The sequence below is a fragment of the Eutrigla gurnardus genome, assembly GCF_963514095.1.
Source record: "Eutrigla gurnardus genome assembly, chromosome: 7".
Lineage (NCBI taxonomy): Eukaryota > Metazoa > Chordata > Actinopteri > Perciformes > Triglidae > Eutrigla > Eutrigla gurnardus.
Window position 1 is genome coordinate 22,258,429 of NC_139921.1, and position 18,809 is coordinate 22,277,237.

The 18,809-nt window shown below is 41.7% G+C and overlaps 2 protein-coding genes across 3 annotated transcripts; one reads left to right on the plus strand and one right to left on the minus strand.

The window, feature by feature from the left end:
* Positions 1–1,852: 1,852 nt before the first annotated feature.
* Positions 1,853–5,487, minus strand: LOC311015709 (protein yippee-like 5). Its single transcript, XM_084013120.1, has 3 exons — positions 5,363–5,487; positions 4,139–4,310; positions 1,853–4,028 (listed from the first exon to the last, which is right to left on the minus strand). Exons 2-3 carry the CDS (start codon positions 4,277–4,279, stop codon positions 3,804–3,806), a joined length of 366 nt encoding a protein of 121 aa, XP_083869246.1. The 5' UTR covers positions 4,280–4,310; positions 5,363–5,487; the 3' UTR covers positions 1,853–3,803.
* Positions 5,488–6,302: 815 nt separating this feature from the next.
* On the plus strand, positions 6,303–17,976 carry plb1 (phospholipase B1). 2 transcript variants are annotated; one of them, XM_084012701.1, is made up of 43 exons: positions 6,303–6,510; positions 6,606–6,768; positions 7,203–7,249; positions 7,349–7,412; positions 7,520–7,583; positions 7,685–7,719; positions 8,103–8,209; positions 8,322–8,387; positions 8,477–8,542; positions 8,620–8,675; positions 8,764–8,833; positions 8,920–9,027; positions 9,154–9,207; positions 9,565–9,633; positions 9,737–9,817; positions 9,898–9,958; positions 10,045–10,103; positions 10,338–10,411; positions 10,546–10,589; positions 10,938–11,046; positions 11,128–11,179; positions 11,281–11,361; positions 11,455–11,520; positions 11,628–11,728; positions 11,808–11,889; positions 12,019–12,123; positions 12,208–12,303; positions 12,396–12,467; positions 12,564–12,641; positions 12,731–12,791; positions 12,866–12,924; positions 13,211–13,278; positions 13,372–13,415; positions 13,522–13,621; positions 13,718–13,769; positions 13,877–13,957; positions 14,865–14,930; positions 15,061–15,155; positions 15,387–15,468; positions 15,734–15,838; positions 16,073–16,168; positions 16,850–16,924; positions 17,055–17,976. In XM_084012701.1, exons 2-43 carry the CDS (start codon positions 6,708–6,710, stop codon positions 17,325–17,327), a joined length of 3,285 nt encoding a protein of 1,094 aa, XP_083868827.1. In that variant the 5' UTR covers positions 6,303–6,510; positions 6,606–6,707; the 3' UTR covers positions 17,328–17,976. The 2 variants fall into 2 exon arrangements, 1 of the variants encoding a protein (XP_083868827.1); XR_014597357.1 differs by lacking the exons at positions 16,850–16,924; positions 17,055–17,976 and having other exon boundaries at positions 15,416–15,468; positions 16,073–16,097.
* Positions 17,977–18,809: the final 833 nt, after the last annotated feature.

An 18,809-nucleotide genomic window follows, 5' to 3' on the forward strand; every position in this document is an offset into this window, starting at 1 on the left:
ACAATCACTACGCTGCCGTGAACGAGTAAACAAGGCGCCGAATGCTCATGTTACACAACACCGCCGCCACGGTTTGCACACGTACACATTCTGGGTCTACCATACGACGACCAAAAAGGTCAGGAGTTTTGAAGGTGAAGTGCAGTCGCCATGGTAACCAATGTTGACTCCCCTGTCTCCTAGCAACGGGGATCTAAAGTGATGTCAATGGAAAGCGTGCTATTTTCTCCTGACAGAATGATGTCACTCCTTTTGTGTGAGAGTGAGCAGTGGAAAAGTGGAAGTTTATTTCTATATTCCATATCTCTGTCCTCCTGTGGGAATAGAGAGAGAGAGGGGGGGTGTGATGCTGACATCCCATGGAATCAAAGACAAGGTGAGGGTAAACTAAAATAGCTGTCTGGGGATGATGAATCACGGGCCAATTAAGGGTGCAATTATGCTCCCGGTGCATATTTTGGTCCCCCATCACCCCTCCGAATCATCTCTGCATCTGAATGGAACTCAAAATGTGCTCTGATAGGTTTGACAGTGGGTGGAAGGGAGATGGATGATATGAGAGCATCGTTTCCCTCATGTGGCGTATTTTCTGTTATTAGATTTGGTCCTATTTTGGAGACTGCGTCGCTTTGTAGGAGATTAGCTTAATATGTGTAGGATGCCTTATGTTTAAAGTCTTTAGGGAAACCTCAATGTCCTGCCCAAGAGCACTGTGGAAGTGTGTGAAGGGTAAAATAGCGAACACACTGTCACATACAGGCTATGTCACGTCTAGATTTGCCGAGAGGATCATGCCTATCCAATTGCATGCAGACTAATAGGATCACAGCGTAGTTATCTCATCTGACCCGATGGCTTTTTCAATAAAGAGAGCAGATAATCGTGAGGTTATGGAAGGACAAAGTCAAAGACTGAACGATGAATAATAAAGCAGGGCTGCGAGCTCTGTGGAGAGGAGCCTCCAGTCATGCCCGGCATTTAAATGGCTCTAGATATGGTCATAAAAACACCAATCTGCTCGACCCCTTGATGCTCCGGCGCTGTCAGAGACAGAACAAGTAGCCGCGGCGGATGCAAAAATAGCTGCGGGCCTGAAGTTTGTCGTGTTCAACGACCTTAATGTTTGCTTTTCTCTGACTTCGGTTGCTTAGTGTGAGGCGCAGAAAAGTGGACCTGTTGTTGATTCCACCACTGTGACACAGACACACCGAGAAAGAAGCCCTCCAACAGGATTGGAGCTATAAATAACTCTATGGCGGCACTGCAATATTAGTGGGTGGATTAGGGGAGAATCGTCACTGTCTATTTATAAACCCAATGCAGTCAAAGCTCTCTGTCGTGGGTGATTCACTGTGAGTGGGTGGGAATAAAATGGAATTCATAGTTTAGTTGTAGTCTATATTCGTCATAAACTCATTCCTTATTTGTATTGGGCATTTATTTAACTGCACTGCATTTGAATAGATATTTCTGCTCCATTGAACAATATGACTGACAGCTTTCAGACTGCAGTGACGCTCTACAGGCCCTGCCAAGCAGACTAACATCAGAGGTAGGAAGGGACTCAGCATCGAGCATCCTCGGGAAAACATTTTCAGGGATAATCGTGTCTCTCGGTATGCTGCTGCCACCTAGAGGTCATAAAGATCCCTTTAGGGACAAGGATGAACATGACAATACCCACACCAGAGTTTGTAAAGCCATGTGTGCTTACTTAAGCATCAGGTTAAGGGCAGATTTTGAAGTTTAAATGCAATTTGAGGACGAGATGAAAAGGAAGAGAGGATAAAAACATGATTAGGTGTCCACACCTCTCCTAACCAAACAATCAAGCAAAAATAAGACAGAGAAATGTAACCCAGCAAGACTACATGTTTATTTAGAAATCACATCAGAGAAAACCTCGCTATAGCCATACAAGAAAACTTTTTTTTTTCCAATCCTCCAATAAAGAAAATATACAATAAGATGAATGTATCAGTCAATAAAATAATAATCATGAAGTAAACAGCAAATAAAAACAATGGCCGAGCAATAAAATGGTAAAAGTGATCAAAAGATTGATAACAATATTCTGTCACGGCCATTGACGGTACACTGCATTGACTTAGGGATGTGGATGGTGTCAGTGTCCTTTTCTGTAGAGATGTCGACCTGCGCTGTCTTGCACGGCCCTTTAAAAGGCGAGCAAAAACATGAACAGCGTTGCTAGTAAAGGCTGGACCATTCTGGTAACGCCTGCAGGCATGCACATTCTGAAATGGCACAATGTAACACACACAGGGCCACGAAGCTGTGGTACAACCCATTCCAAGAATAACCCAAAATGTCAGGGAGATTGAGATGGTTTTTTTTTCACAATTTGACATTTTGATTGCAATCTTCACAGGACGCTGTTGATAGAAAACGAAGGCTCTGGCATAGTCAAAGGACAATGATTCAATTATAAAGAGTAGAACACCATTAAAGCTGGTTTGGATTTTGTGTTGTAAGAAACAAGTCATTTTATGACCAAATGTGCTCAAAGCCTAGGATTATAAAAAAAGAAGATGGGTCACTGTCGTGAAAGTAGTTTAACGATAGCTGAACACAAACATATTTTCAGTGTGTCGCTAACATTGTAACTGTTGCATTAACTGGTAAAATACTGCTATTTGTTATTTTTCCTTGCCGTTGTTTCAAAGACCACTTTCAAGCTCTTGCATGACCCATCCTCTCATAATCCTGTCCTCACACTGGCAGGCAGCCAGAGAATGTCTCCGTTACATCTCAAGACACATTCCTCCCCAGTCCACTGAAGACCCGTGGCTGGAAGGTACACGCTCCTCATAAGTCATCGAAGTGACACGCCGCTGTTCGCACGGCACACCACACGGGCACGAATCCATGGCAACAGATGGGAGAGTGGGTGAACTGAATTAAATTGTAGGATTGTTTGGATGACTGTCCGCCGTTCCGGTAATCCCCTTCACGCTATTAAACTCCAAGAATTGGACACTTAAACCCACGTTGTGTACATTTCATACCAAGATAAACGAACACGTTGTGAGCCGGATCTAAATGAAGCACCTAACGTGGTCAAACACGACGATGAATCATGACGCATGACATCAATCTGTGCGGTTCTTACTGTATCATTTTGGACGTTAACATAGATTTTTAAACACCATTACATTAATTACACTACCGGCTAATAAAAACTGATATAGATACAACAGCTATCATGGTCTCGACTGCATCCTGTGCTCACCAGTGACAGACAGAGTGAAAACATAGAAGCACGAGCTCCACGGAAGCAAAATGTAGAGTGACACCTCCATCGGTTCATGTAACGTCACGTTACTTTGCCACTGAACACACTCTCTACTGCCTCCAGTTTTCTAAATAAACAAAAACAACTAGGTGGTGGTACTGACGATCATCATGCATGTGTTTAATTACCATATGGAAAAGTGTGGAGCATGCCTTGTGAGGTGGTGAAACTTCTGTGAGTGCGTTTGTAACTCCCTATCTGTGTACCGAGCTGCTTCGGGGTGCTTCCCCATGACACACACAAACAAGGAAGTATTTTTGGGGATGCCTATTCAGCAGGGGTAGAGCCAGCGAACCATTCTTCTAATCAGCAGAGGTCGAAGGTCATAGGCCAGAGACAATGAAGGGGGTGTAGGGGTTGAAGCCAGAACTTCACTGACCACGAGGTCTGCAGGTGGTGGTGTGCAGCGCGGAGGCAAGCGGATAAAGGAGAGGGACAGGAGGACATGGGAGTGACCTTTCCCTCACAAGTTAATCCGAGGTTTAGGGGCTCATGAGTTGTCTGAGGGGATGTGCTCCTCAAAGCCCTCGCTCTCCCGAACCAGCGCCCTCTCCAGGATGACGCGCCCCTCCTTGTACCGCTGACTGTCCTCGGTGGCAAACTCGTAGATCCAACCCAACTTGCTGTTGCAGTTCTTGCAGCTGACGTCCCTCACCATGTGTCTGCCGGTGAGCATCACTCTGTCCTGCACCTCGCTGTACTGGAGGTTCACCACCTGTGAGGCACAAGCACAGAAATGTTGAAGCTGGGAAAAAGTTGGAGTCTGCGTACCCTGTTTGACATTAGAGGCAAACGTCATAGGTATATCTATAAATGCCTCTGTACCTTGTTGAAGAGGAAAGCTCTGCCCGTGGCTCCTGTGAAGCGTGTCGAGATGAGCTCTGACCTGTTGGTCAGGATGGTGTCACAGTTGGCACAGGAGAAGAGGCGAGTCCCGCCAATGTGGTCCAAGAAGATGCGTCCCATCGTCAAATCTGTGGGAGGGGCTGAACTAAGGCTAAAACAAGAGGGAGTGGAAAAAAGAGCTGTTGATTGTTGGAGAGTTCAATAAACACAGGAGTTAACTGTAAACAGTATATAGACAAGTATCACTTACAATACAATATCTTAACATTGGCCATACACAATTGTGAACTCTGAGGTTTTTTTCCATACCCTTTATAACACTCCTTTGACATAGCTGGGTATGTGGGGCTATTGTGGGCAATGTTGTAAATCAATGAGCAGTTTGTGACAGTTTTATGGTCACACTGGATGTTTAAGCCTGTGAAGATTCTCAGTCATCCGGGTCGTGTATATCTAGATGTGTCAAGTCAAAGGCAACTGCATTAAGTAACCACAACGCAACAAGGGCCATGTAAGGCATTTTGGGTTCGGTTTCGTTTTATAATGCTAAACTATCCGTGTAAATTCAATGCAAATTGGTAGAAGTTATCACTTTGAATATCATTTTTTTTGCAGGCGATACAAGGCAATATGCGGCTACTTAGCGAGTTACAGAAATACCGTAAGTTTATAGTTGAAAGTCGCAAAAAACAACATTATATTACAGTATGTCCTGTACTTTTAGGTTTTATTGATACCTCCTCTTGCCGTAGTAACTCTTTGTAGCGCATTTGACTGATTTCAACAAGTACTCTAGTTCCTGGCTGGCTTGTCAAGAGGACTGACTGTAGATGGCAGCTGCGCTTTGAATGCTGCTGCAAATAGACGTTATTATGAAGAATGATAAAATGACACCTCTTCAAAGGATAAATACTTTCGACGAAGTGACAAAAAGAAACTCGTTTGCTGTTTTCCGTCGAGGTTGGCAGAGTAGTTTCGTACGGATTAAGCAAGTCCGGCGAAGCTAACGTTACGTTAGCACGTCCAGCTAACAGCGACAACGACGGCAAACTGTGAACAACAACAACACGTATATTTCTGCTTACCTCCGAAACCACGGCTTACTAACTTTTCAAATTCGGTTTAGTGACACAATGTGTCCCCACTGGCGATGATGTCACCGGTGTTTAAGGTATATTTAAGACGATAATATGTTGTTTTTACCGTCGACGTCGTGGCTTTGTTGTTCTTTTTCAGCTGTTCCTGTCTGCTGCGCTGCTGCTCCGAGCCAGTATCAACATCCGGTCATGACGTAGCAGCCAGCGCTGTAGCGGCCTTCTACCACAAGGGGTCAGCAGAGCGGAGGAAAAACCTTCACGTGAGTCTTTGGTGTCAGATGTAAAACATATCCAAGGTGAGCAAAAAATACTCTCTCGTACAAAAGTATTACCATCAAAATATTATCTTAAATTTACCATGAACTACTGGGGTGCTGGAATAGAACCGAGTACCCATCGTTAGTATTAGTAGCAACTTTGCTTTTTGAGCAACCAGAGCTTTTTGTTTTTGAGCAATTTTTGCAAGTTTATTTGGATGCAACACGTTTTGCTGCTTGATGAAAATCTGATAACTCCACAACATCAAGATAACCTGTTATTTTACTCTCTCTTGACTCCAAGGGTCAGACTATCTACAAAGACAATCTAAGGACAAACTCATAAAGTATTTAATGATCATATCACATAACGTCTCCAAAACTGAACCAGTCAGTTTTCACTAAATTGCTCGCTGTTAAACATAAAATTATATAACCCCTGTCTCATGAATGTTCTGAACTAAATGTGAAAAAGCGCTACGTTAAAATGTGCTATCCTTATAATTTGCATAGTTTTGTCAATATTATTAATGGTGCACTTGGTCAGTAAGCAATATATTATTAAGAGATTAAGAAGTAGAACATTTATGGTTGTTTGAGCTTTTTTACACCCAAGTGAGTTTTATTATGAAAATGGAAAATCTCTCTGGTTACTATCACTGTGTCCACAAACTCTGTTCATTGTTCCTTGAAATAATGGAGCAGCTCCAAGTTGTGTCTATTTGATCATAATTTTATTTGTATATCAGGATGTACAGTGTTACTCTGTGTCCGTCAAAATTAACTTAATATCTCACTGGTTTAAAATCCATAATCCATAATATAGTGTGGCTTGTTGCAAATGTAAGGCAGTGAATAATCTTTTAGATTCACAAGAAATATGGTGACACAGACACACAAATGCAGAGATAGCAAAGGCGGTTGCATGACTTGTAATTTGACTGATTGTTATCCAGATGAGCTGATAAGAGGAAGACACTGCTGAGAATATAAAAGAGTGAGTTCTTCAGTGTTTAAGGGATTTTCCTCTTCTATTCCTCCCTAAAACTTTGCCCTCTCTGGAACTCTTTTTCTTCTCCACACCCTCCACAGGTGTCCTCTCACAGTCGGCGACAGCTTACAGTCATTCTTTCTCTGAGGCTGAGGGGAAAAAAACAGACCGTCAGCGTGGAAGGCACTCAGTATCTAACCATCATGACGAGATCTGCTCTCCTGATTCTGGCAGCCCTGGTTGGATCCTGCGCTCAGTTTACAGGTAAAGTCATGACATGTTTGATTTGTGGAGTGACTTATTTTCTGCTGATGCATGTTGTCCCCTAATTTACCACTCATTTGCCACAATGTAGAAAAAAAAAACTGTTTTCTTTCAACTACCTGTTGCTTAACTTGTGTATTACAAAGTGTTACACGATGTGAGATATATGTTGTTTGTTGCCGAAGTACTCAGTATAAAGTAAAGTTTATAATATCTCTTTTAGTTACATATACAGTAAATATCCACTGTCCTGCCATGGTTTAACAAAAAGATCATTTTTAGATACTTTACTATGTTAAAAAAGCTAATGTTTTTAGGGAAAAATAGAGGATTCAATGATTTCTCTTATCTATTCATTTTTTTTTACCTTTAAAAATGTTTCTTCTCTCCCCAAATGTATGAAGTAATTTTCTCAATTGTAATGTCACATTTAGAGGCCGCCAACGTTGACGTAGGAAAAGATGAACTATCAACAGAGAAGGTGCAGTAAACCTAATACATGTATTAATAATGTGCTCTACTGTATTTCATCTGATACTGTATCAACGACCGTCTGAGGAATTATTTTTCTTTGGAACAGACGGACACTTACATGCCAGTACTCTGCTCGCCAACACCTGCCTCCTTATCCCCGTCGACTTCAGGTACTCAGCAGTCATAATCAATAATCATGTTGAATGCTATTGTTTTCTAAAACCTGTTATCGATACCCAATGACATCGTCACCTCTTGCTGACTTCCCCTCCATCAGTTCATGCTCTCAGACCTGCCGATATCTCAGCTGTTCATGTCCTGGGAGCTCCACTCTCTCAAAGGTAAACACAAACACAATGTTCATGTATGTAAGTAATGCAAACACAATAAAACCTTCATCAACCCTCCATCACTCTGATGAAGTGTCTATCTTCATCATTAGGGATAAAGCATCCAGAGTGGTCAATCGAGTCACCGGTGAGTCTATAAACTCTCACTCACACCTTTTAAACACTGAAGCATGCGTATTATCATATATAATGCCAGTTTTAATACAATTCCTACTGTATTATATGTATCTATGTGTTATTTTGAAGTTAGTGATCAGTATAAAGTGTGAGCACTTTCAGTGTATTTGGATGATTTCCTATTCAGTTCAAGTTTCTGGTCCAGGGCCACGCTTTGTACACTTTTACAGTAAAGATAAGACGGATGGCCATAAACACGGGTTGTTGACCTTCATTTCACATAAAAGTCAGAAAAACTAGCAAAACAAATTTCACCAGCATCCTTTCTCACAACAGCAGTTTCCACATAAGCCACTGCCTGACTGCCTGACTGTGTCTCTGTGTGTCGATTAGAGTTGCTGTCCATGTTTAACCCCGATGTGATCACCCAACGTGTGGATCGGACCTGTAGAAGCTTGTTGGAGGAAGCTGAGGAACTGTCCCTCTCGTTTTCATATCAGGTATGCAACCTCGTAAAGCTTTTACACTTCAATCTTTCTAGACTAATTGCCTTTGGATTGAGCCAGGCCAGCAAGAAGCTTCTGGTTTAACGGGCGTTTTCTGTCTTCTCAGGTGACGGACTGGAAGCTTGTGCTGCTGTTTGTCTCGGCAGATTCCCTGTGTGCCTGTTCACCACATGTAAGACTCCTCACGAGAGCAAAATCCTCCTTGATGTAGCACACGTACGTGTTTGTAAAGGATGTGCTAAGAGCTTCTATGTCCTTCAGGTTGCTGCAGATGTTCAAACTGTTGTGCAGGAAGCAGAAGAAGCTCTGCAGTTGTTGCAGAAGAGGGTATTGTACATTTTGTTTTCCCCACAGCAGATAAAATGTAATGAAAAGGTAATTATATGCTGGGTTTATGTTTACAGTTGCATCGTGCATTAGTTCACGTTGTGGTCTGGAGCACGAACCATCAGCAGGACACGTGAGTGAACTGTATTTCTGAACTATAGTGACCTATAGTCTACATTTATTTTGATAGAAACCCTGATTTTTTCCATATTTCCACGTAGGTGTGAGTGTATGAGCGGTAAACGCCTAAACCAGCGACTTCACAAAGCAACTCTCCTGAAAACACTGCAGGTCAAATACAGTCAATACTTGTGCGCTCATGGCTCCTCCGAATCATATTTTGCTTCTTGCTTGACACGTCTCCTTTTGTTTTTCAGGACTCTCTAAGTCATGTCTTGGAAAATCCACAGCGGCACAGCGAAAGGGCAGACTTCACGGCTGTGTTGCAGCCTGCACCCGTTATCCTTGAACACATCCCAGATTCTGTAAGTAGAGAAAAGGCTACTTCCAGACGCCAGTTATCACCTGTAAACAAACTCCCGGTAACATTGGATGAAAGACCCTTGAAAAGGCTAATGTGTAACTAGCGTATATCGTGTGATTGTTTCCAGGAGAACACATGGTCTGACCTGAGCCAATTAGCTGTTCAGCTATGGACAAACATGGTAAGTTCTTATTGTACAGTGTGTTTATATATTAGACTCTATCCGACAAAACCAGCAAGCCTTAAAAATAAAACTAAATTGTAAAAATGAGCCAACAGGGAAGAAGTTATCAAAATCTCTGGAAGTAAAAGTAACGATGGCAGTGAATGTTTATGACTGTGAGGAGAAGATTAGATATGAGATGTAAAGATTAACTTGATGAGATTATCCTACAGGATGACTCTCTCCAGCTTTATTCATTCGGCATCTAAATGCCGATACAAGAGTTGTGTTATCAGTGCTGTTTGAAGCTGCGTGGTCATTGGCTGCGCACAACGGTCCCTACATCTTAACCAATCGTGACTTTTCCTCCTGCAGCTTCAGCCCTCGAAAGGTCAGGCAGAGGTCACGGACACGAGTGTTGTCAGTATTCCTTGCCCTACCCAGGTGAGACACGCCATCCCATAACACTGTCACATTTAGTGCTCAAGTAATAACCAATATCCAGATTTTAAATTTGAGAATTTGGTTGAAATTATGTTTATCCCAGGAGCGACCTTTCCTGCGGACACAGAAGAATTCCCCCACCGAAGGCCAAGTTTACAGCGAATCCTCCGCTCTCAACGATCCAGTAAATCCTTCAGGTTCAGAACTACAGATTAGAATGACACACACATTCAAACCTAACTGAATTCACTGTATGTTTCTCAGATTATGGGTATGGAGATGCCTTGCACCGACCGCAACCCGTCTCCGTCTACACCCACTTCAGGTAAAACAAACACATTTAGTTGTTATTCTGCTAATGTATCTTAGGAAATGAAGTTCAACCAATAAACCACTTTATTCTGTGTGTAGTTCATGAACTCAGACCTGGAGATATCAAGGTGGTGGCAGCAGTAGGCGACTCTCTGACAGTAAGTGCTTTTTTGTGTATATATATATATATATATATATATGCGATTGTTGAAACCCAATGAAACACTGAGGGCAGATTACAAGGCTTGAATGGCACTTAAATATTCACTTCAATACGGTGAAATGACTTGCAGACCCCCAGAGCTGTAGTATAAATGCTTCTTGTTCAATAAAAAAACATCCTCTAGTTCCACTCATGGTCTCACGATGTCACATCTGATGTTTTCCTCCAGGCAGCCAATGGTGTGGGCGCAAAGAAAGACAACCTCCTGTTAGTGATTAATGAGTACAGAGGACTGTCATGGAGGTAAGATAAAGATAAAGATAAAGATGAAGTACACCTTTGTTCGGATTTTGTCAGTGTGGGAAAATACTTCAGTTCATTTGGTCATTTTGTGAGCTGCATTTTTAACCTGACAAGCTGTTTCTTCCATTTTTCAGCATCGGTGGTGATGAAAACATAACCACTGTGACCACTCTGCCAAGTATGTTTATCTCTTATTTATCAGTTTTTGGTATTACCAAAAAATTCAAGGACATAAGAATTGCTTCTTTGAGGTTTATCTAATCAAATATCAGATGTCTATCTTTTGCCGGTTAACCTCTGTAATTATGGCTTTATAGCTTTATAGGCCTTACTGTTCAGCAGACATCATTTATGACAGGGTGACCTGAGACAGCTATATATTTTAGGATGCCTTTCATCATCAAGATGTCACACCTTAAAATGACATAAAACGCACAAAAATAGAAGCTGTAAGTTGCTTCTAGTATCATAATCATAGAATAGCACGGTGAATTCATCTGACCTGCCCTGTGTTTGTGGTCTGCAGACATCCTGAGGGTGTTCAACCCCTCCCTGACCGGCTTCTCAGAGGGGGTAGGTAACGAGGACTCTCCTAAAGCCTTCCTCAATCAGGCTGTGGCAGGAGCAACGAGTGGGTCAGTCATCATTTTACTCTCATTCTTATTTTTCTGCACACCAGAACTAGAATTCTACCATTCAACCGTTTCTTTTTTCAGTGACATGGTGCAACAGGTGCGCGTCCTAGTGGACAAAATGAAAAATGATTCGGTAAGTAGACAGTAGAACCACATGCAAATATAATCTGGTGTAAACTTTTATGTCCACCATTACCAAATTACCCGAACGTCTACCTCTTATCTCCTTGACAGCGCATCGATTTCCACAACGACTGGAAAGTGATCACCATGTTCATAGGCGGCAACGACATGTGTGACTTCTGCACGGACAGCGTGAGCAAAAAAAAAAAAAGATGAACCACCAAAATAGTTGTTTATGATTGGCCAGGTTCCATTTCATACTCTGGGTCTTCCCGACTCCCACAGGTGTTCTTCTCACCCAGGAACGTGGTTGGTCGTATCCGGCAAGCCTTGGACATTCTCCACAGTGAAGTATGTTCTCATCATCTTGCTCAAACACACAACCTCGCTGCATTTTAGTCACTTCAAAAGCAGAATCGAATAACAGCCTATAAACGTTTATGCTTTGTGTCATCCAGGTGCCTCGGGTCATTGTCAACCTGATAGAGCTGTTAAATATCGTACCGCTGCGTGATCTGCACACAGATACATCTCTGGGGTGTCCCACCTGGTTTGTGAAGTCAGTGAGTTTTTTTGGGGGGGTGATGAGTGAGACCAAAGAATGACATTATTTCACAGTTGTCATGTTTATACTTCAGATTAATTTGCCCCTGCGTACTGAAGCCGAAAGAGGGATCGTCTGAACTTCAGAAGGTCAACGACCTCAATAAAGCATATCAGGTACACTTAATCTGATCTACATCATTTAACATCCATTTCAGAGCCTTAATCATCGTCTGGCTGTCAACTCAAAGTGACCAACACTTGATGACACTTATGTATTGCTCCGTTTGCATTCTCTCCATCCAGCATGCTATGAGAGAGCTCATTGACTCCGGCCGCTACGACACGCACAACAACTTCACTGTGGTGCTGCAGCCCTTCTTCAGAGAGGTCTTCCTTCCCAAGTTAGAGGTAACGCGCGTGAAACATGATGTTTTTATTCATTCATTTGTTTTAGTGTTCTTTCTCAAAATGCTTCCTTTCTTTTTTAAAAAGGACGGCCGGCCCGATCGCTCGTTCTTTTCCCCCGACTGTTTTCATCTCAGCCAGAGAGCTCACACTCTCATGGCTCAGGCTCTTTGGAACAACATGGTACGATCTGCTTTACAAGAAGACATTTAATTCACCTGTGTATTGTGGCGTGTGTGTGTTTTTTTTTTTAAACTGACTGTCACAATCTCTAGTTAGAGCCGGTGGGCAACAAGACTTTTACACAAGACTTCGCGGCTGGCATCGATCTGAGGTGTCCCTCTGAGGTGACTGAGTGAAAAAAACGATATATAACATGTTTTTTTCTGTTATTTTTGTGTATTCATGTATTATATTAATTGTTTTCATTATTTCTTTATCAGACAAACCCATATTTTAGGACTGCTGTCAACAGCAACTACACCTTCACAGGCCCTCCCCCCACTCCTGCTCCTGCTACAGTACGTCATAGTTCATACACAGCACAACTTTAAACTGTCATTATATATGTTTATATATACTAAATAATTCATTTATTTATTTATTTTAGAATTGGGGCAGTGACTTTTCCTGTGTTAACACAGCTCCATCCAACTCTGTGCCCACTTCAGGTCAGCATTTCAAACTATTACCTAAAAGGAAGTAGAGATGTTTGATGTAAGATATGCTCATGTTGGTCTTTTAGCTCACAGGGTTCGACCAGCAGACATCAGAGTGGTGGCTGCTGTGGGAGACTCTTTAACGGTAGGTTTGAAATGAATTACTTCATGAGTGGTGCAACAAATGATGCAATGATTGCATTGAAAGAAGGACTAGATCAGTCTGTGCAACTAATGTAATACCAATCCAAAACTTTTGAGCCAGCACTGTTTAACATTTTCTTGTCTTGTCATTATCCACACACCATTTCTGCAAAATCCAGGTTGTCATATGTGGTATCTTTTATGTTTGGAGAGCATTATTAAAAGAGGGGTCAGAGGGCAAAACAGATCAATGATCAGTTCATATACCACCTTTTCTCTGCATGTAGGCCGGCTTTGGTGCCAAAGCAAAGACCCTCCTGCAGCTAAGAACGGAGTACAGAGGGGTGGCATGGAGGTGAGAGACTGCAAACAAACTATCTACATAATACGTCTATGCACATTGCATTGTTATCATTCTTTATGTATTGTTTGTTTTACATTCATAAAGCATTGGAGGAGACAAAACTCTTGAGACTGTCACAACTTTACCTAGTAAGTCCAAAGATCTATTGCTGTATATTGCGTAGCACCACTAGATGGCAGATTTGGATCATAACAAAAGTTCTCTGCAGTAATTTCCCTACTTTTTTAAAATAAGATATCTTGAAGAAGTTCAATCCTAAAATCAAAGGGATGTCAAAAGGACAAGGGAAGAGGCAGACTGGCTTCAACATGGCCGTGTCAGGAGCTAAGATATCGTGAGTTCGATCATTTCATTGATCTGTAAATCAGGTTTGAATGGTTCAATTTCATGTGTTGTTTTATGCATTTTATGCTGAAAAACTCTCACACAGAGGAGTGCCGGGGCAGGTCCGACGCCTGATCGACACCATGAAGAACGACCCTGTGAGTTTCATATCATGCCACCACACTAATAATACATGCACTGATGTCGCTCTGTGACCACAAATGTCCTCTTTGTTCTCTTTCTTTCTCGTTTTTGACCGAAATAGAAAGTGGATTTCGAGAACGACTGGAAGCTGGTGACCCTCTTCATCGGAGGCAATGACCTGTGTCAGTACTGCAACGACCGGGTGAGTTGCTCTGAGGAGTCGCCGTCGCATTGGAGAGGCAGGAGTGATCCAGTGGATGAAGGACACTGAAAGAATCTCCTGCCACGGCGCGGTGGCCAAATATCCCACAGTGTTGTGTGATGCCCTGTGTAGAGCCGTCTCATGATATCACTGTCCAAACAGGACCACGCACTGGAGCAGAATAATCAAGCTTTGTGAGCAGCCCCCCCCCCCCCCCCCCCCTAATTGTTTTATTGTGTCAGAGCAAGATGAGAGCAGACATGGTTTTCTTCTCAATGAGCACATTCTGTCACACAAACACATCCCCCTCCCTCCTCCACCTCGGCCTCTGTCTGCACGAAACAAGCACATGAGGCACAGTGTCGGGCCTTGTTCTCTAAGAGGCATAAACAACACAGAGGTCAGCGCAGACTCTCTTCATCCCGTCTCACTCCCTCCTCCTCCTCCTCCTCCTCCTCCATCTTCTTCCTCTCTCTTTCTCATTTTGTCTCCATTTCTCTTTTTAATCTCTCGCTCTCTCCTTCCATAATTCCCCTTGCAAAGCCACAGCCAGTGTAGTCTCTCTTTTAATGTTTGTGCTTTGAAGCAGAATATCAAAGCACAGCATCAATTTAAGATGAGCTCTGAGACTGTTGGTAGTGACAGCTCAGAGTTAGCTGTTGCTCGTGAGCTCGTACATGTTGCATGACACGGGCTCTTTTTGGTCGATGTGCACATTTTAGCTACAGACTTGGCCAGTTTCCCCCTGAAATGTGCCTTAATTATGCAGCTCGGCTGTGGCCACAACAGAGAAGACTTATAAGTGTAGGTAAAAGTGTGAGAAGCCATGTGGTCACTAGAGATTAATTTAAAAAAAAGCCTTGTGCATTGTGTTCATTTTATCATTCATTTTGTCTTAAAACTACAGGCGTCTTTGTCACCTCAGAACTACAGCTATCATATGATGACGAGCTTGGATATGCTTTACAAAGAGGTAAAGTAATTATGTTATCTACCAAGAAATAACTAATAAAAAATACTTTAATGGAAGAGAAAATATAAAGTTTTCCCTCCCAGATGAAATAGGCTTATTTCTTTTTGATTGTCTTCCCTTCTGGCTGTAGGTTCCCAAAACAATTGTCAACATCTTGGAGGTCCTAGAAATTGCAGGCCTTCGCAGGATCAAAAGGGACAGTCTCGGGTGCAATGTGTTGCAAAAGTATGCCCACCGCTACATGAATTAAGACCACTGGGTGTGAGGCAGATTGCTCCTTTGAATAAACAGCACTTCTCTTAATATTGACTTGATAACTAGTCTAGACAATGTTTATTGCAGGATACCTCATTACCGAATCAAATTATGTGCAAGAAGTAGCATCAATTCAGTGATTTAGTTTAAAAGTGGTTTGTTTTCCTAGATCAGCTGTTCATGTTTGCCCCTGATCCCCAGGTATATCTGCCCGTGCTTCTTGTTACCAGGAGAGGATTCCCTGGAGCTGGCCGAAGTCAAACGGTTCAACCGGGATCTGCAGGTTAGGCCAAAAATGTGTGACTTTTTGAGTTATTTCACTCACAGATTATTGAGCTTGTGTGCAAGATTTATGATGGATTGAGACATCTATGTAAAACTAGTCTGGAAGCGAATCATGGTCCATGGTACGCCAGAGGTTTAATTCATCTTTCAGAGTACTAGGATGCATACTATGTCTGCATTTTCATAGATTCTGGACCTTCAGGGAGGGAGAGAAGAATTTGATGGATTTTTTACATACTTGAACTTGTTGGTCTTTCTTTCAGGTTGAGACAGAGAAATTGGTGTATGGGAGCCGTTATGATAAGAGAGAGGACTTTGCCGCGGTCGTGCAGCCCTATTTTAGGAACACTGTCGTTCCTTTGAATGCTGTAAGTCTCACATGTAACCCTGAGCCTCCGCTGCACTCTACATACACAAACATATATGTGAGCTTTAGCACAGGAACAAGCCCTTCCTCCGAGGCGTCACAAGTACAGACATTCTATACTCAAGTAAAATACAGATACCTGAAAATGACAGCAATAAGTATTTGTACTTGGTAACTTCCCACCTCGAAGCACATCCTTCCTACTAATGCTGACTTTGTATTATGTCTTCTCCAGGATGGCAGGCCTGACAACACCTACTTCTCTGAGGACTGCTTCCACTTCAGTGAACGGGGACATGCTGACATGGCTGCAGCTCTGTGGAATAACATGGTGAGTCCGGCAAGGTGGACAACGAATGGCCAACTGGTCGACAGGTGAAGGGTTGTGTGTTATCAATGGGTGGATTATGAGACAATGACATGCAAAAGCCCCCCACCACCGTACCTACAAAGGAACAACACTTAATTGTTTAGTCTCTTTAGTCTCTTTTTGTTGATGTTTTCCTCCTCTTCGTGGTCATATTGTGTCTCTTTGTGGTTATTCTGTGTCTCTTTAAAGTTGATTTATGTCTCTTTGCGGTGATGTTGAATGTCTTTGTAGTTGTTCTGTGACTCTTTGTAGTTGTTTTATGTCTCTTTGTAGTTATTTTGAATCTCGTTTGAGTTGTTTTGTGTCTCTTTGTAGTTGTTTTATGTCTCTTTGTAGTTATTTTGAAACTCGTTTGAGTTGTTTTATGTCTCTTTGTGGTTATTTTGAAACTTGTTATAGTTGTTTTTTGTTGCTTTGTAGTCGTTTTGAGTCTCTTTGTGGTTCCGTTGTATCTTTGTGTGGTTATTTTGTGTGTTTGGTTGTTCTGCTCATTTGCATATTGAGAATATTTTGCTGTTTTGCATAGTCTTTTTGTGGCCTTTTCCCCGGTGGGCCCATTCAGTGATCCATCCATCTAAATGAGCACATCTCACTGCAATTTAGTCATATACTGAGCAGAAAATATACTGTTTTTATCTCTAGTTGGAGCCAGTGGGTAAAAAACAGACATACAACAATTTCACAAATTGCAGAAAAGGCATCAAGTGTCCAACTGAGGTAAGGAAACGGCAACAAGCACACCTCACATGCTGACCCTCTTATGATTTGACTGCATAATGTGTGCATAATGGCATGAATAAAATGTGTGTGATCGAATAGAAGACTTCCCCTCGTGTGTGTGTTCCAGGAGCATCCTTACATATTCACAAAAGTGAACAGTTTTCCCAGTTTGCCCATCACCACCACGACCACCACCACAGCAGCACCCACAACTCACAGCACAGCTCAGCCTCACATCCCTAAGTGCACGGACGACATGCCAGTGTGGCTTGCTGCTGTGCTGGCTGCAACAGGTCTTCTGATTGGCTGGGCCGTCACCTGGCTCCTCCTCTCCTGCAGAGCCAAGAGAAGCAAGCAGTTGATGACGGCTGCAGTGGAGATGAAGGGCACTGGGTTTTAAAGCGCTACTGTTTTTTTTTATTCATACTAGACTGTTCAAGGACTGCAACTACAAAACAACATTGCAATATTTAAAATGACTGTGGTGACAGTAAGGCAGATTTTCATAATAAGGCATGATGAGGTAGCTCTGTATGCTTATGACTAGAGATGTTATCGTCCTTGAACCAGAAAATAGCCCATTACTGGATGCAGAGGTGGGAAATTTACACCAGCCTTCACAAAGCCATGCAACAGAATGACAGCTATAAAATGTTGTAGCTGGTCTAACAACTTGACTTAATGAGACAATGCAGTCACCAACCACAACAAATCAGACACAGTAGATTTAATGTGCAAAATTAAAGACTGAAATTACTGGCTGCAAATTAACTTATTACTGCTGTATATATATTTAATTGTATTAAAAGGGTCTAAGGACGGAGGGCGTGGTATGCTGTACAGATTGTAAAGCCCTTGAGGCAATTTGTGATATTGGGCTATATAAATAAAGTCGACTTTACTTGACTTACACTTTTAACCAGGAAGTTGTGGAGTATACTCTTGGTAAATTTGAATAAAATTTTATGAGGCTATTTTGTGCAATGATAAATACTTGGAAAGACAATGTAATTATATATGTCTTCTTTTATATATATAATGCGTTTGATCATGATTGTATGATGTGTTTTTGGTTATTTGGAATAAATAATTTGCAAACATCCAGAGAAACTGTGATTGAGTTTGTTGGAGTGTAATCCTGACAGCCAGACGCTGACCAGTCCTGACATGTTGCAGCCTATCATTCCAGGAAATCTTCACCATTACACCATAATGGTATTTATTTTAGATACACAGGAAATACAGAAACACAAACCACCCATGCTCAAATGATTCTGCTTGGATCACAGCACACATCAGCCTGTATGTCTTAAACGTTTCCATTGAGATAACCCACTGATAAAATATAATAGAGGGTATTTTATGACATCCTTAGTGTTCTGTTTGTGTTGGAAATACAATCTACTGAAGTACAATTCTGAGCTATTTGTGCTTTGCTTGAGTATTTTAATTTTTGCCATTTTATTATTCTACTCCACTCCATTGTTTTTACCCCACTATATTTATTTTACAGCTGAAGTTATTATTGCAAATTTATTTTATTTTCAATCACTTTATAAAATATGTATTGCTACAAATAAAACTACCCAACAATGTATAAAATAGTTAATATAAGCCCCACTTGAACCGGCTACAACATTAACACATATGTTAACACATCAGTAATCAATAATTTAACTGTTATAATATAGTAGGATTCTTACAGGCAGGTTTTTTTTTTTTTTTTTTTTTTACACATTTGCATCCTACTGTATCTTTCTCCTACCCATATTTTTTTTTACATAATTTTCAAAAATAATAACATGGATGGATTTTGTATATTATTTATTTTAATATAAAGGTGAGTGGAGGGAAATAAAGGCCACTCTCAGGTTCTCTTAAC

What these genes read in the sequence shown, in the direction of transcription:
- LOC311015709 (XM_084013120.1), bottom strand. Translation starts at nt 4,279, where the DNA reads ATGGGACGCATCTTCTTGGACCACATTGGCGGGACTCGCCTCTTCTCC. An exon ending in GAGCTTTCCTCTTCAACAAG is followed by an intron (nt 4,029 to 4,138) that starts GTACAGAGGCAT and finishes TGTGCCTCACAG; the next exon opens with GTGGTGAACCTCCAGTACAG.
- plb1 (XM_084012701.1), top strand. Translation starts at nt 6,708, where the DNA reads ATGACGAGATCTGCTCTCCTGATTCTGGCAGCCCTGGTTGGATCCTGC. An exon ending in TGCAGTTGTTGCAGAAGAGG is followed by an intron (nt 8,543 to 8,619) that starts GTATTGTACATT and finishes TTATGTTTACAG; the next exon opens with TTGCATCGTGCATTAGTTCA. An exon ending in CTGTCGTTCCTTTGAATGCT is followed by an intron (nt 15,839 to 16,072) that starts GTAAGTCTCACA and finishes TGTCTTCTCCAG; the next exon opens with GATGGCAGGCCTGACAACAC.